Source organism: Lepisma saccharinum, chromosome 5 (genome assembly GCF_977018435.1).
Source record: "Lepisma saccharinum chromosome 5, izLepSacc3.1, whole genome shotgun sequence".
NCBI classification, from domain to species: domain Eukaryota; kingdom Metazoa; phylum Arthropoda; class Insecta; order Zygentoma; family Lepismatidae; genus Lepisma; species Lepisma saccharinum.
In genome coordinates, this window is record NC_139233.1 from 37,472,130 (window position 1) to 37,489,195 (window position 17,066).

At 38.0% G+C, this 17,066-nt stretch overlaps 1 protein-coding gene across 1 annotated transcript in view; it reads left to right on the top strand.

Annotated features, from left to right (window-relative positions):
• Positions 1 to 5,418: 5,418 nt before the first annotated feature.
• The window catches only part of LOC145987761 (phospholipase A1 2-like), a 44,393-nt gene continuing 32,745 nt past the window's right edge, over positions 5,419 to 17,066 (top strand). The window contains exon 1 of the mRNA XM_083122435.1: positions 5,419 to 5,568. Within this exon, the coding sequence (XP_082978561.1) occupies positions 5,514 to 5,568 (55 nt within the window). The 5' untranslated portion in view covers positions 5,419 to 5,513. The remainder of the gene's footprint in view (positions 5,569 to 17,066) is intronic.

Sequence of the window (17,066 nt, forward strand, 5' to 3'; positions counted from 1 at the left end):
TGGGAGGTCCCTGGACTAGGGATAAGATCTACGTTAGGAATAAGGATATTAAATTAGGCACCTGGAATGTTTTGAGCCTTTACCGGCCTCGGGCATTTCAGTGTACAGTTAATGAGATAGGTAAGTATAAATTAGATGTAGTAGCTGTCCAGGAAGTTAGGTGGCCAGGAGAAGGGAATTGTAAAACTAAAAATTATACTTTTTTCTATGGTGGTACTGAAAATCATAATTTTGGAACAGGCTTTTTCATAAATAATATAATTATCTCGGCTCTTAAAACAGTAGAATTTATTAATGATAGGATATCATATGCAGTTTTACAGGGTAGGTGGTGTAAAATTATTTTAATAAACATACATGCACCAACGGAAGATAAAGATGATAATACTAAAGATGATTTTTATGCAGAGTTAGAACAGATCTTTGATAAATTTTCCCAGTATGATATGAAAATTCTGTTAGGTGATTGTAATGCACAGATTGGCAAAGAAGAGACATTTAAACCCACGATTGGTAAAGAAAGTCTTCATGAATTAAGTAATGATAATGGTATAAGATTGATTACTTTTGCAACCTCAAAGAATTTAATTGTGAAAAGTACCACTTTTAAACATAAAGATATGCATAAATATACCTGGTCTTCTCCAGATGGTAAAACTCATAATCAGATAGATCATATTCTCATTGATAAGAGAAGGCATACTAGTATAATTGACGTTCGCACACATAGAGGTGCTGACTGTGCCAGTGACCATTATTTAGTAATTGCTAAATTAAGACAAAGACTCTCAGTGATAAATCATAAGCAACAAAATCTAAAAGTTCTAAAATTTGATACAGGAAAGTTTACTGATGAAAGAATTAAGAAAGATTACCAAATTAAACTGTCAAATAGATTTGAAGTTTTGCAGGATTTAAATGATGATGAAAATATAAATGAAACAGACGTAAATAAGAATTGGGAGCACATACGTAATGCAATAGAATCAGCAGCTAAAGAAAGTATAGGATACCATAAACCAAGGAAAAGTAAGCCATGGTTTGATAATGAATGTCATAATCCAATGGAAATAAGAAATCAGGCTAGACTTAGGTGGTTAAATAACTCGGATGATACAAACTAAGCAATTATAATAGAATAAAGCGAGAAGTTAACCGGACGTTTAGAAGTAAAAAAAGAGATTACTTGAAAAGCAAGATTAACGAAATTGAAACAAACAGCAAAAATAAAAATATCAGAGATTTATATAAAGGTGTAAATGAGTTTAGAAATGGGTGGCAACCTAAAGTAAACTTGATAAAAGATAAAGACGGTGATTTTCTAGCTGACCCAAGCGATATTCTAAATAGATGGAAGAACTACTTTAATGACCTTTTAAATGTCCATGTAGGAGATAAATCAGAAGTAAATGAAGTACACACAGCAGAACCTTTAGTTCCAGAACCTAACTTGACTGAAGTTAAAGATGCTATTAAAAGGCTAAAGAATAACAAAGCACCTCGCATTGATTTAATACCAGCTGAGTTAATTAAATATGGTGGAAATTCATTAATATGTCTAATTCATAAATTAATTTGTTTAATATGGAATAAAGAAGAAATCCCTCAACAGTGGAAAGAATCCATAATTGTTCCTGTGTTTAAAAAAGGTGATAAAATGAACTGCAGTAATTACCGTGGAATTTCTCTACTCTCAACAACATACAAAATATTGTCTAACATTCTTTTAACAAGACTAACCCCATATGCTAATGAAATTATAGGTGATTATCAATGTGGATTTAAACGTAACAGATCAACTACAGATCAAATTTTTCACATCAGACAGACACTTGAGAAAAAGTGGGAATATAATCAAAATGTCCATCAGCTATTCATTGATTTCAAAAAAGCATATGATTCGGTCAAAAGAGATAAATTATATAATACATTAGTCGAGTTTGGAATACGTAAGAAGCTTGTTAGTATGATAAAAATATGCACCAGTGAAACAGAAAGTAAAATTCGTGTGGGTAATAATATGTCTGACAAATTTACAATTCATGATGGGTTAAAACAAGGAGATGCATTATCTCCATTGCTCTTTAATTTTGCCTTAGAATATGCTGTTAGGAAGGTAAAAGAACCTAAAGAAGGACTAAAATTAAATGGTGTGACTCAGTTGTTAGCATATGCAGATGATGTAGACCTACTGGTGGATGATGTGAATACAATTAAGAATAATGCTAAAATATTTTTCAAAACTGCTAAAGAGATAGGTTTGGAAGTTACCAAAGAGAAAACTAAATATATGCTTACAGGCCGAAACCAAGTGTTAGGTAATAATCAAAATCTAATTATTGATAACAACTCGTTTGAACCAGTTTCCAAATTCAAATACTTAGGAGTAATATTAACAAATGAAAATTATATTAAAGAGGAAATAAAAAGTAGGCTTAATTCAGGAAATGCATGTTACTTCTCTCTTCATAAACTTTTGTCTTCTCGTTTAATATCTAAGAAACTAAAAGTTAAAATATACAAAACAGTAATTTTGCCTGTAGTATTATATGGGTGTGAAACTTGGTCCCTTACATTGAAAGAGGAACATAAATTGAGAGTATTTGAAAATAAGATCCTTAGGAAAATCTTCGGACCTAAAAGGGATGAGGAGACAGGTGAGTGGAGAAGGTTACATAATTTAGAACTACATAATTTGTACTCATGTCCAGATATTATTAGAATAATTAAATCAAGAAGACTTAGGTGGGCAGGCCATGTGGCACGACTGGGAGAGGAAAGAGGAGTTTACAGGATTCTTGTTGGGAAACCAGATGGTAAGAGACCTGTAGGAAGGCCAAGACGAAGATGGAGAGACAACGTTGAGATGGACCTAAAGGAAATCGGTAGGGATGGAAAAGAGTATATAGATCTTGCTCAAGATAGGGACAGATGGAAGGCCTATGTTGCTGCAGCCATGAACTTTCGGGTTTAAGAAGGCTAGAGAGTTAGTTAGTTAGTTAGTTAGTTCGGTAAACCAGACAACATAGGATAATATGCCACTTATGAACGAATTCTTGGAGATAATACGTCTACGGACATGGGCTGAGGGCAGTTCAAGTATATTGTTGAGTAAAACTAAAAGAAAATTACTTTCAGCAGACACGCTGTTGTAATTAAATACTTTATGGGGATTATCACATGATTGGGGGAACGGGGGACTGGCACCCCTGGCCCCACAGATACGTTGTTTGATTTGTGCAGTTACGAGGACATGGCTACATGTAATACCAATACCATTTTCTATCCCTATAATGTGGCATATTCCGAGGTACCATGTTTCCGACTGCTACAGCTAAACCAAAAAAAGAATGCCCCTCTGACTCTGTATTTACAGGACTCACAGGCACGAGAGAAGAGAAAACAAATGACTGTGCACCTTAGCTCGCGAGTTTGTTGTATACTTTTGCTTGAAAAATGTTTCTAGACGTTGTTTCTCATGCTGAAATTATGTTAGAGGTTTGGTGACATAAGTACAAGTCACACATGTATCCAAGACAATCGATGTCGAAAAATTTTACTTAGTTGCTTGATTTGGTGTTTTAAATTCAACTTTATGCACAGTAAGGCTAATTGGGACTGGACCTACAGTTTAAAGTCGGACCCGAACCACTATGTGCTTCCACCGGGTATCGAACCCGGTACCCCTTGATTACAAGGCGACGACGCTACCACTGCGCCATAGATGTTTCATGCAAGAGGACCCAAGGGTAAATGGGTAATAAGTCTATCCGGTTCCTCTTTAACATTTCATTCATATGATTATATAATTCTTAATTGCTTTTAGTGTAGATTTCATGCAAGACTATCACATTGGTTTTGCTTAGTGTGTGATTAGAGAGAAACAGTTGGTCATTGATAAATCAGCAATGCTTTTCAAAATTAAAACTTAGATGAAAAAGCAATTCTTCCAAATGTATCCTTTTAATGCGTGATATGCATTTTAATGTGAAGAGAAGCAATTAAATGGGTATGAACGAATATGATACATGTTTACTTTCCCGTGTTTTTCTCTGTAGTTCCATGATGCACATTTCTATTTTCTGAAACAACTAGTCTCGAATGACACTTCTGAAATACATAGTTTACCTAACGGTGGAAGCGGCCCCGGCGCCCACCCAGCGTCGAATAACATGGGTACCTGGGGGAAACCCTGGGGGGTAAAGGCGGTCAGGGGCGTGATGCTGATCACATCACCCCCACTCACGACCGGATCAAGAAAGTGTGGGGCGTTACCCCCACACCCCCTATACGCCTTCATGGCGTGGTGCTATGCACAGGGGAACACTTTACTTTTTACATCAAATTCAGTTATTTAAAACTTCTGCTTTTATGCATTACAAAATTCCAGGTAATAATAACAAGAGACTCATTATAACGTTTTACTTTGAAGGCTTATATGAGCGAATTTCATGGCGAGAGTCACATTTCAGAAAAATCTTGGGTAATAAAGCAAAACTAATTGTAGATTCGAACTCTGGAGGTCAAAATCTATAAGAAAACCCTCTTTCCTGCAGGAAACAGAAAAAAAGTATTGGTCCCCAGAGCCGCTTTTTGCATTGGCATTGCCGGAAAAATTCCTCTTTAAAATCAGCCATCCGTTGCAGTCGCTTGCTCACATTTTCTTTTCCATTTCGTTATTTTAAGCCGCTCTTGTAGTACTTTAGCAATTTCCTATAGTAATAAATAAAACAGGAAACACAACGTTGATAGTCATCATCCCACTACATTCAATCTCTAAGGCAGAAAAACTGTATAAAACGAAAAAAAATGCAGATAATAGCGTATAATACCACCGCTAGCGGTGCTGGGATCGCATCTGGGTGGCGTTAGCTCATAGCTACTCGCTTATATTTAGCCTTAATCTTCATCAGGAGAAGTACCTAGATAAGTATTAAACTATACAACTCTTAAATGAATGTCGACACACAAATTGGGGTTTTATGATCTTTAAGACTGAACCGGCAGGGACATAATTAGAGAAACGAATTACCTGTCTCGTACTTGAATAGTTGATCGATTATCCTCCTTTGTTCACTCATCTATCTCTTCAACTTCTCTCTTATCCTCTCGCTTTCAAAGTCAAACACCGACTCTCTTCCTACCTCTCACCTCCGATCTCCTTGCCTCCGTTTCTCCCCCTCCTTTTGTCTCCTCTATTTCCATTTTACAACTCATTCTACGAAAGCCAGGGTAGCTCAGAAATGTGAGGTACACTACGATAGTTTCCTTAAGCTATATCCTCAAAACCCAATAATAACGCCCACATTACGGTATCATAGACATCTCTACTGCTGCCACAACATTAAAAAAAATCAATATAGATGTCAGCACTAAAACTCAGGAAGTCAATTAATGACGGTTAGAGCTATATAAGATCCATATCAATAGTCAAACCTCCCAGTTTTGCTGCATTACATCCGAGCTGCTCTTCAAAGCTTCCTTCACCACTTGATTGGCTATTTCTGCTGAAGATGAAGTGCATTCTAACAATCCCACTGTTATTTGTGGCAGCGAAAGCAATTTCCTGTAAGTACGAAAAATATGTAGTGCATATACGTATATAGCTAGAGAATTAGTGATGGACCATCCAGCCTCGCTATGTACGTATTTTGAGGAGAAAACGAAGGTTACAGTAACACCCCTTGTCTAATTCTCATCCAACGGGGGGATGCCAGGCATCTGGGCTTGACTAGTGTTGCTATCTTCCAGGAGATTGAGTCCTGTATATACGGCTACGGACAATTATGGGTTGTAACAACCCCATGGGAAACCAACGGCACCAATACAATCGGAAGAAAACGTGGGAATGATGTACAACCTTGAGCAATTGCAGTGGACTCTTTCTAATTCGAAGTTAGATAATTCGATTACTCCATAAATCGAACAGAAGTTCATGCCCTTTTAAATCATATTTAATGATACGTTTTTGTTCATTCTAATTTAGGATAAATCGATCTTTTTTGTGTCCACTGTATATAGTAATAATACACTATAGTGCACTTTTGACGATCCCATTGAAACTCAGTAGGGATTCTTACTCAGGACTGTCCTTTACTGTATACTTCTGTCAGATACTTTAACTTTTCGCAAACGCTATAACACCGAAATATGTAAATTACTTAAAAAAAGGGGGTTCATGTATGTACAGTGACATGATCTGAACACATTTTTCATCCGTACGAAATCGCGAAATAACGCGAATTTGGCATAAAATGCGAATGTTGGCCTTTTTCGCGAACTTCAAAAAAATTTGTACTTAAAAAACTAGAAACACCACGAAAAGCCAAACGCATTACAACGTGCACGTTTTCGAAATTTTATGCAAAAATAATTCCAAGATAGATGTTGTACATGGAATAATAATTCCGTCAACTACATAAAACCAAGTTTAAATGGAAATTTAGCACGATTTTTTACTTTCTATGAGACATTTATGCACCACCCAACAAAGTGGTCCACTTCTCACAGAATTCAATGCGCACTTAATTTATCAACATACAGGAGCTCTAACATCTGTATTTGTCGCAAGAGAAATAATGATAAATAACTTCGTCAAAACTAATTCATCGAAACGACTTCGGCTTGCAGTCAATGGGTCACGGGTTCGATACTTAGTGGTTCGGATCTCACTGTAAACTTTAGGTTCAGTCTCGATTAGCTTCTCCATGCATAACTTGACTTAAAACCAAACTCATACACACATACTTTGAAAATACAGCTTATATAGTGTAATGGTCGGATTGAGCATTACTGGTTTGTGGTATTGTATTAATTAATTGCTGGTCAGCTACAAGATGTAGGGTTAATTAATATGTTTCCATCTGTGTATTTTCATATGTTATGGCTTGTAAGAAAATGTGCTTTTTACTGGATATTAGATTCCTCTGTTGTTTAGCTTCCCAGTTGGGGGAGCTGCCTTTCTAAAGACCGTTGCTGTGGAAAATTCCAGTGCTACGGGGTGGACGTCCACGAACTCCCACCCCCGACTATAAAAAAAGACCAGTTGGGCTTAAGCGAAAAACAGCTTTTTCCTCGAGTTTAGTCCACTTATGGTGACTAGACTGATAAAAAGAATGTAGCATTTGGTGTAAGCCAACGCCTGTTGCTGTCTCAAAGTCCTCTTTATAAGAGCTTTGATTATTTAGATATTTCCATATAGAAAATTGATGCCCAAAATGGAAAGAAGTGAAGTCGCAACGAAACGCAAGGAAAAGAACGGAATATCATTAAATCGAGGGTAAGCCTGCAGAGATAGTTTTGCTAAGCCTGCGGTAAGAGAAGTGCCAATGGTGTACGCCGCATCTTATTGATTTAGAGTTACGTTAATTTTGTCAATGCAAGACACATGTGGAAACGCTATGTAAATATGTATATAAAAGCAACGTATAATAAAACCATGTAATCCTACAAGAAATGTTCTGATTTAACTCCAAGAACTACAGTACTGATTTTTTACCAGATATTTATTCACTTTCTGTACTTGTTAAAGAACCTAGGGACTAAACATATACATGTTATGTGTAATCCCCTTTTCGTAATTCCGGCGTTATTACAATCTGCTCGCTATAACCTGACAAGTTAAGTCCCGATATGCGTAGATCGCTGCGAAGCACTTCCTATTACATCATCCTCCCCACCACTCTTCTACGTACTGATCTGGCCTTGAGAGTACAAGTGGTGCCAACTCAGCAAAATTAAGCTAAAACAAATATGACAAACTATTTTTACTGTGTACATTGACGGTGCCGGCTCATATTATATCAGTTTATCAGTGGTTCATTTGATTTAATCAGTTCATTGAAAATGCGTGCGGTGCGCGGATCGTAAACTGTTGTGTTACGCACGCGCGTTAAGGTTTATAATGAAGAGAAACTACAGCGCGAATGACTTCATTTTCTGAGTGTAACATCGAGCAGTGGCCTGTTTTTTTTTTTTTAAAGCCGAGTGGGGTGGGGGTTATTTTGTTTATCGTACAACAATCGCTACGAGAAGGCAATCTGATAACACGCTTGCCTGTGTTATTTTTTAAACCATTGAAATGTTCTTGCTCTTTACTCTTGGCTGCATATTTTTGAAATGCAAAAATCAAATCATGCCGGGTCCAACGAAATCCACAATCTACTCTGGAAAGCCCCTCAGAGGACAGACCAGAGAAATGGTTTACAATGTTGCAACATATTTGCGAAATCAGGAGGAGTTACATAAACTTAAGTACAATGTTGTCGAGTCCACAAACGCCGCCACGGGAGTATCTAAATGGATGGTTTCTCAAGTTTTAAAAGAATTGGATTGGATTGATTTGTTGTTTTAAGTCCACTTTATGAACAGTAAGGCTAAGCGGGACTGGACCCACAGCTTAAAATGGGATTCGAACCACTATGTGCCTCCACCGGGAATCGAAACCGGGACCCCTTGATTACAAACGACGACGCTACTACCACTGTGCCGTCTTTTTTCCTCCTTTTAATAATCTTTATTTTATGCAGTAGTGACTACTTACATGATCCTATGATAACATTACACATATATCAGATCTAGATTACATAATTAGGTGGACTTACAAGAAAAGGGCCTGCAAGAAATTTGCATAGAGTGTTTTGCGGTAATAAATCTCACTGTAGTGATATTGCAGAGAAATTTGCATTGGCACTGAATTATGTCCTAAAAAATAATAAATATATTAGGCTACTAAAAACTGAACCGCTCTTACTTTAGTAAGAGGGAAGAACTCAAAATCTGGTAACAATAAATGATCTACAGTAAATGTATCGGGTGATGTTCTTCATCAGTAAACTGATGAAAGAATTAAGGAAGATTACCAAATTAAACTGTCAAATAGATTTGATGTTTTGCAGGATTTAAATGATGATGAAAATATAAATGAAAAAGACGTAAATAAGAATTGGGAGCACATACGTAATGCAATAGAATCAGCAGCTAAAGAAAGTATAGGATACCATAAACCGAGAAAAAGTAAGCCATGGTTTGATAATGAATGTCATAATCTAATAGAAATGAGAAATCAGGCTAGACTTAGGTGGTTAAATAACTCTAATGATACAAATCTAAACAATTATAATAGAATAAAGCGAGAAGTTAACCGCACATTTAGAAGTAAAAAAAGAGATTACTTCAAAAGCAAGATTAACGAAATTGAAACAAACAGCAAAAATAAAAATATCAGAGATTTATATAAAGGTGTAAATGAGTTTAGAAATGGGTGGCAACCTAAAGTAAACTTGATAAAAGATAAAGACGGTGATTTTCTAGCTGACCCAAGCGATATTCTAAATAGATGGAAGAACTACTTTAATGACCTTTTAAATGTCCATGTAGGAGATAAATCAGAAGTAAATGAAGTACACACAGCATAACCTTTAGTTCCAGAACCTAACTTGACTGAAGTTAAAGATGCTATTAAAAGGCTAAAGAATAACAAAGCACCTGGCATTGATTTAATACCAGCTGAGTTAATTAAATATGGTGGAAATTCATTAATATGTCTAATTCATAAATTAATTTGTTTAATATGGAATAAAGAAGAAATCCCTCAACAGTGGAAAGAATCCATAATTGTTCCTGTGTTTAAAAAAGGTGATAAAATGAACTGCAGTAATTACCGTGGAATTTCTCTACTCTCAACAACATACAAAATATTGTCTAACATTCTTTTAACAAGACTAACCCCATATGCTAATGAAGTTATAGGTGATTATCAATGTGGATTTAAACGTAACAGATCAACTACAGATCAAATTTTTCACATCAGACAGACACTTGAAAAAAAGTGGGAATATAATCAAAATGTCCATCAGCTATTCATTGATTTAAAAAAGCGTATGATTCGGTCAAAAGAGATAAATTATATAATATATTAGTCGAGTTTGGAATACCTAAGAAGCTTGTTAGTATGATAAAAATATGCACCAGTGAAACAGAAAGTAAAATTCGTGTGGGTATTAATATGTCTGACAAATTTAGAATTCATGATGGGTTAAAACAAGGAGATGCATTATCTCCATTGCTCTTTAATTTTGTCTTAGAATATGCTGTTAGGAAGGTAAAAGAACCTAAAGAAGGACTAAAATTAAATGGTGTGACTCAGTTGTTAGCATATGCAGATGATGTAGACCTACTGGGGGATGATGTGAATACAATTAAGAATAATGCTAAAATATTTTTCAAAACTGCTAAAGAGATAGGTTTGGAAGTTACCAAAGAGAAAACTAAATATATGCTTACAGGCCGAAAGCAAGTGTTAAGTAATAATCAAAATCTAATTATTGATAACAACTCGTTTGAACCAGTTTCCAAATTCAAATACTTAGGAGTAATATTAACAAATGAAAATTATATTAAAGAGGAAATAAAAAGTAGGCTTAATTCAGGAAATGCATGTTACTTCTCTCTTCATAAATTTTTGTCTTCTCGTTTAATATCTAAGAAACTAAAAGTTAAAATATACAAAACAGTAATTTTGCCAGTAGTATTATATGGATGTGAAACTTGGTCCCTTACATTGAAAGAGGAACATAAATTGAGAGTATTTGAAAATAAGATCCTTAGGAAAATCTTTGGACCTAAAAGGGATGAGGAGACAGGTGAGTGGAGAAGGTTACATAATTTAGAACTACATAATTTGTATTCATGTCCAGATATTATTAGAATAATTAAATCAAGAAGACTTAGGTGGGCAGGCCATGTGGCACGAATGGGAGAGGAAAGAGGAGTTTAGAGGATTCTTGTTGGGAAACCTGATGGTAAGAGACCTGTAGGAAGGCCAAGACGAAGATGGAGGGTCAACGTTGAGATGGACCTAAGGGAAATCGGTAGGGATGGAAAAGAGTATATAGAACTTGCTCAAGATAGGGACAGATGGAAGGCCTATGTTGCTGCAGCCATGAACCTTCGGGTTTAAGAAGGCTAGGGAGTTAGTTAGTTAGATGTTCTTCATATAGTACCAAGGCATTTACACAAATGCTTCCATTGATCTACCGTTGCGGGACATTTTACGAGGCAATGTCATAGTGTCTTCAGCTTGATGTCAATTGGAACATACAGCACTGTCAGTCATTTGGTATGGCCATTTTCGAGTACCGGTCGCAATGACATCGCGAACTACTAGGTACCACAGAGATCGAACGCGGTTAGAAAGATGAGATGCAGATATATTTCTCCATACGTTTGACCACACTACATTAGTTCGGAGAAGTACAATTCGTGGCTGGTGATGTAACCTGCAAGTCAATTGGTTATAGAAAAATTTTACTGTCGTGCCATCGACATCCATGTGAGGTGAACCGATTAGGAGAGAGCAAAACTCGACAATAACTTAGTTGTCCTCAAATAGTTGTAGTGGGAAGGGATCTTCCCTGGATAAATGGGTGTTCGCAGTTCCACTTCATCTATCAGAGTATGTAGTAATCTTGCGTTAAACTATCAGGGTAGTGCAGGAGCAACTCAATGTTCCGTTGTAGAAACAAGGCTGAGGCTTGTCTCTCCACTTGGCGCAAGTTCAGTCCTCCTTTACTTGCTGGGATGCATAACGTTTCGTGTGCGACATGAAACAAATGTGCATGCCATATGAAGCGCGTTATCATCTTTCGTACTTGCGCAGCGACTTTCGCAGGGACAGGCAAAACTTGCCTAGCATACCACAACTTCGATAACGCAAACATGTTCACATACTGTATTCTAGAGCGTAAGGATAGTTGTCTATAACGGTTCATGTTCAACACTGCCTGGATTTTTGGGAGAATAGTTGTAAAGGTTCTGGAGACAGTCTCTGTGATGGTCACAGTGAAGGTTATTCCCAAAATTGTCACTTTATCTACAATGAGTATAGTTACAGGTTCAGTCCACAGAGTGGGGTTACACCCTAGGGGTAAGATTTTAGATTTCTTCTGGTTCAAACTAAGCCCCGTCTGCTTTCGTAACGTTTCAAGTACTGCCTCCATACGAGTCAAGTCTAGCCGATCTTTCACGATTACGGTCACATCATCTGCGTACGCACATATTTTGTGGTCTCTCCCAAGAAGCCTGAGTCCCTGAAGTTTTTCATGCATCATTCGTAAAAATGGGGCCAGAGCTGCGCAGAATGCAAATAAGGAAAACGGACATCCTTGACGGACAGAACGCTGAATAGAAAAGGCTTGCAACAGAAAACCATCGATAGATAACTGAACTCGAGCTTCTCTGTATAATCTCTGTATATATTGTACAAAGAAATCTCCACATCCCACTTTTCCAAAGTATTGGAAAAGAGAGTCATGTCTGAGGGAGTCAAAGGCACTTTTGAAATCTAACGCCACTAAAGCAGCTTGAGAACCTTCAATATCTTGCATAGAAGTGATGATGTCACGTACACTAGTTAGAATGTGAAATATTTTACCACTTGTACCATATACATATTGATACGGCCCTAATAAAGTATCCGCAAATTGTTGCAACCTTCAGGTGATCAAACGTGCAAAGATTTTTATAATCAGCACATAGTAATGTGATTGGTCTGAAGTCTTCTGGCTTTCTGGGCTGAGATATTTTGGAATCAAAACCAAAACACCCGTGAGACTCGTTCTTCCAAGGCGTTTCTTCGTAAACACAGCATTGAGCCAGCGTGTGAACAATGAAGCCACCGTTGTCCAAAAGATTTGGAACAATTCTATCGTTACACCATCGATTCCCGGAGCTTTTACTTTTTTTCAACGGTGAACAGACTCGTGCATTTCTTTCTTTGAGAATGGCTGTTCTAAATAGCGACGGTCATCTTCCGTTAACATGGAGAGGTCCATCCCTTGCAGTGGAGGACGATGGGAGTGTTGATCTTCCTTCTCTTTCAACTGATCTGCATAAAAGTCCCGTAAGTAATTTCGTATTAACTTGGGTTCGGTTATTATTCCCGTGGCTGTATCGAGACACGTTATCCTCTCTCGCTGTGCACTGCGCCTCTCTGCTAACACCTGCATCAGCGAGGCTTCTTCTTGTGTGTTAAACATAGGAAGACGACTCCTAACATTGTAACCTTTCATACGCTCTCTCTGCATGCTCAGCAGCACTGCTTGCACTCGTTTCACTTCGTGAAGCACTGGCTTCCCTTGTATTAGCTGTGTTGTTAGTTCGTAAAGAACTCTGTAGTAAAAGTTATATTTCTTATTGAAAACGGAGTATTTTTCACGACTATATGCTAAACAGAAATATTTAATGGAAGGTTTTAGAAAAAAATCCCACCACATGCGAGTAATAATGTCAGTTTGACGCACGCTCATTTCTTCCCACTTCTTTCATTTTATTTAAATTCGGTACGAAATTGTTCATCTTCCAATAAATGTACATTGAACTGCTAAAATCCCCACCCTCGTCCAACTGAAGGTACATCCAAACTCATGTCAAGTTGGACACTTAAATGATCACTAAAGCACGTTGGGAAAATTCTGATCGCAGATATTTTGTTAATCATGTGTGCACTCACGTAAAAACGATCAAGCTGACTCGCTGTGTCGGCACGTATGTATGTGAAGCCGTTTATATTCGGACCTTTAGCCACCCAAACATCGTACAGTTTAAACCCTTCAACCAACGCCTAGGTGACGGATGGAATCCTGGATATAGGTCCTGTCTTCTTAGAGTACAATTAAAATCACCAACCAGCACAATGTTTTGACGGGAGCCACCTAATGCCTTCGCCACTTCTGTAGCGTAAAATATGTTCCTAGTATTTCTAGCGTTGGTACCTGATGGAGCATAAACATTACAAAACCATATGTTGCCTATTTGGATACATGTGATACGACCAGACGGGTGATGGTAAACTTCCGATAGGCCTTCTTTCACAACTATGGCGGTTCCTAGAGAATTGTGAGTTAAATTGTTGTACACGGTATATTCACTGCCCAGACAGAAATCATCGATGCCGACTTCTTGCAGGAAAATTACATCCAGGTGACTTTGCTTCATATAATCTAAGAATGCATGATGATTGACACTAGATTTCATCTTGTTAATGTTTATTGTTTCAAAATGATATATGGGTGTCGTGGGATTCTATTATATTGTACCCGGTGGGAATGTTATGTGCAGTTACTGATGTTAAACAAGTTACGTTTTTCAAATTCAATAAGACAAACGACAAACATAATCATAATAACATTGTGAAGAGGACAACACACTTCATAATTATGACATGTTAGACATATATCACGCATTTACTTCAAGCGACCAATCATAGCCGCTGGCAGATTTCTCACTTTCTTCTCTTGTCGCACTCATCGTTCTACGAAGTCGCCGAGACACTAGAGACACCGAACGATGAGGGCCATCTTGCCGCAGAGTCGACGCCGTATCGTTCTTAGGGAGACTGCATTTCTTCTTCTTTTTTGGTTCCTTCGTTATTTTAGGCAGAGCTCCTGATGCGGGGGACGCCGTCTCGGAGTTCCCACCTTCAACTGCATGATCATCATCTGCCTGCTGCATCTGACTATGGTGCACCTCTAGGGTAACGTCTATTGTTTCTTCCCCATTCTTCTCTGCTACGTGGGCTGCTTGGTTGACATTCGCTTGGTCCACACTGACGGGGATAGGAACGTCTGCTGTTGTCTTGTTTCCTACACTGGGTGGTAAAGTGGAAATTGGTACGGTAGTTTTAGGTACATCCTGTAGTGAAGCTTGTACGTTGCCCTCATTATCCCGGTTTCCGGAGCGTTTCCGGTGCACAGGTAGTATAGTGGGTGTCGGGGTCAGCATTTTCTCAGCAGCGGGCACATTCCGCGGGACAGGACGCGCCACCCCAGGCATAGGACGTACCGTCGGGTTTCTCAATTTGACGACGTCGTGACGGACAGGTCACGTGAAAATGGTCACTAAGGTCACAGTAAGAGCAAGTACGGTCTTGACCGCTATATGTCACCCAGTATCGCCACTGATTGTGACGTACGATGGAATCGCACGAGTTAGATTAATTTTGGCGTTTTTTCGGCCAGTTCTTACAGGATAAATATGATCACTGGAATACCGTTCATCGTCCAGGGATATTATCTGACCATACGTACTCAGATTCACTCGGTACAACGTGCACTCTAACTATAACGTAATTTCGATCCGCCCACGTAACAAGCACTGGACAATCCCCGTCTTCGTTACTATATTTATACTCTCCGTTTGACTGCAGCAACGACTGTTCACACAATACTTTCGATAGTAGTTTCAGAAAGATACAACATCTATAATTGTCTACTTCAATACTTACTACTTGTTCCGGTTTCAATTTCATCGTCTTGCTTATCCAATTGTGTATTTCCGTCGAAGTCGGTTTCCTTCGCACTTGACTGAAGTTCAGTTTTAGTGTATTCAATCTCTTGATTACGATGTTGGCAGCATCGTCGTGTTTTACTTCAACCATACTCGCGAGTAATACGCGCTACGTGACTTCGAGCTATTAGAGAGACGCGCAAACACAACCGTCCCGGATCACGGCTCGAGCCAGACTTCCTCGAAATCCTCAATCTGCTCTGGAAAGCCCCTTAGAGGACATGCCAGAGAAATTGTTTACAATGTTACAACATATTTGCGAAATCAGGAGTTACATAAACTTAAATATAACAATGTCGAGTCCACAATCACCGCCACCGGAGTATCTAAATGGATGGTTTCTCAAGCTTTGAAATAATTGGATTGGATTGATTTGTTGTTTTAAGTCCACTTTATGCTAATCGGGACTGGACCTACAGTTTAAAATGGGATCCGAACAACTATGTGCCTCCACCGGGAATCGAACCCGGGACCCCTTGATTACAAGGTGACAACGCTACCACTGCGCCATCGGGGAGGTCAAGTTTTAAAAGAAGGAAAAGAGTCGTTGGCGATAGATGAGCTGAATTTCTGTACCCCGACAAGTAGAAAACAGCCCGGGAGAAGCGAATAGAAATTTCGTTGAAAATCCTCAGACCATTCCGCTCCCTCCAGGTTGCAACACTGCGAACCAACATCGCCGCGAAGAATGGAGTGGGGAAATGTGGTGTGAGGTGCGCAACAGCAATTTGCAGCGTCTTGTTTTTAAACTTGTCAAGTTATAGGCACCCAGGGAGAGTTGTGGAAGGAGAGATTAGAGAGGATTAAAGCAGGGAACTAATCCAGAAGGCCGGATTTAAAGAAGGGAATCGGGGGCCGCTTCACAATAGGAAAATACACAAATAAATGAAAATATATTGAAAATAGCAGTGGCACATTCTATTTTTATGAAAAATTGTAAACACTTTGTTAAAAATCAAAGATGTTATGACAGATGAAACTGTAACAAATTATAGATTTTAATATCAAATGTATGTACGCGAGGGTACAAGATCGATGAAAGCATGGATTAGTTGTTTTTTTTACATTATGAGATGTTCCTTTATATTCATGCCATTTTAAGCATAATTTGATTTTTGATTTGATTTGCTTTATTTTACTTCGCTTTTTGTGCCACTTTTGGATAATTTGCGAAGATAGGAATGAGAGATGATATGATGAAATTGATGAATGGACACTCAGAAACATCTATCCATGCCCAGGGCAGGATTCGAACCCGGGACCCCTAGCGTCGTAGCGTGATGTGCTAACCACTCCGCCACACCGACTGGCCATTTTAAGAATAAGACTAGATTCCGGATGAATAACATTTCTCTTGTGAAAAAGTTTTATTTTGCAATTTTAGAATTTGCAATTTTAGAATTATAAACTGCCACCTTTAGGGGTGGGGGTGGGAAGTAAAAATATTCGAAAACGACCGATATTAGTGTGGCATCCATAGTTGTCGGTGTCGCTAAGATGAATATTGTTTAGTAGATACTTGTGAAAGTTGCGGGAAAGAGTAATGTACAAATATTTCAAAATATAAATTCGAATTTCAAGCGAATGTTTTATTGTGCCCACAGGTACAAAGGTAACAAAACCGCTTTTAATGCACCAATAATACAGCTAAATGTATAATTTTTCTTATCTTTGAAACTATATTGTTTGACCTTTCAAATTGATGCATTTTTAGTGCATCA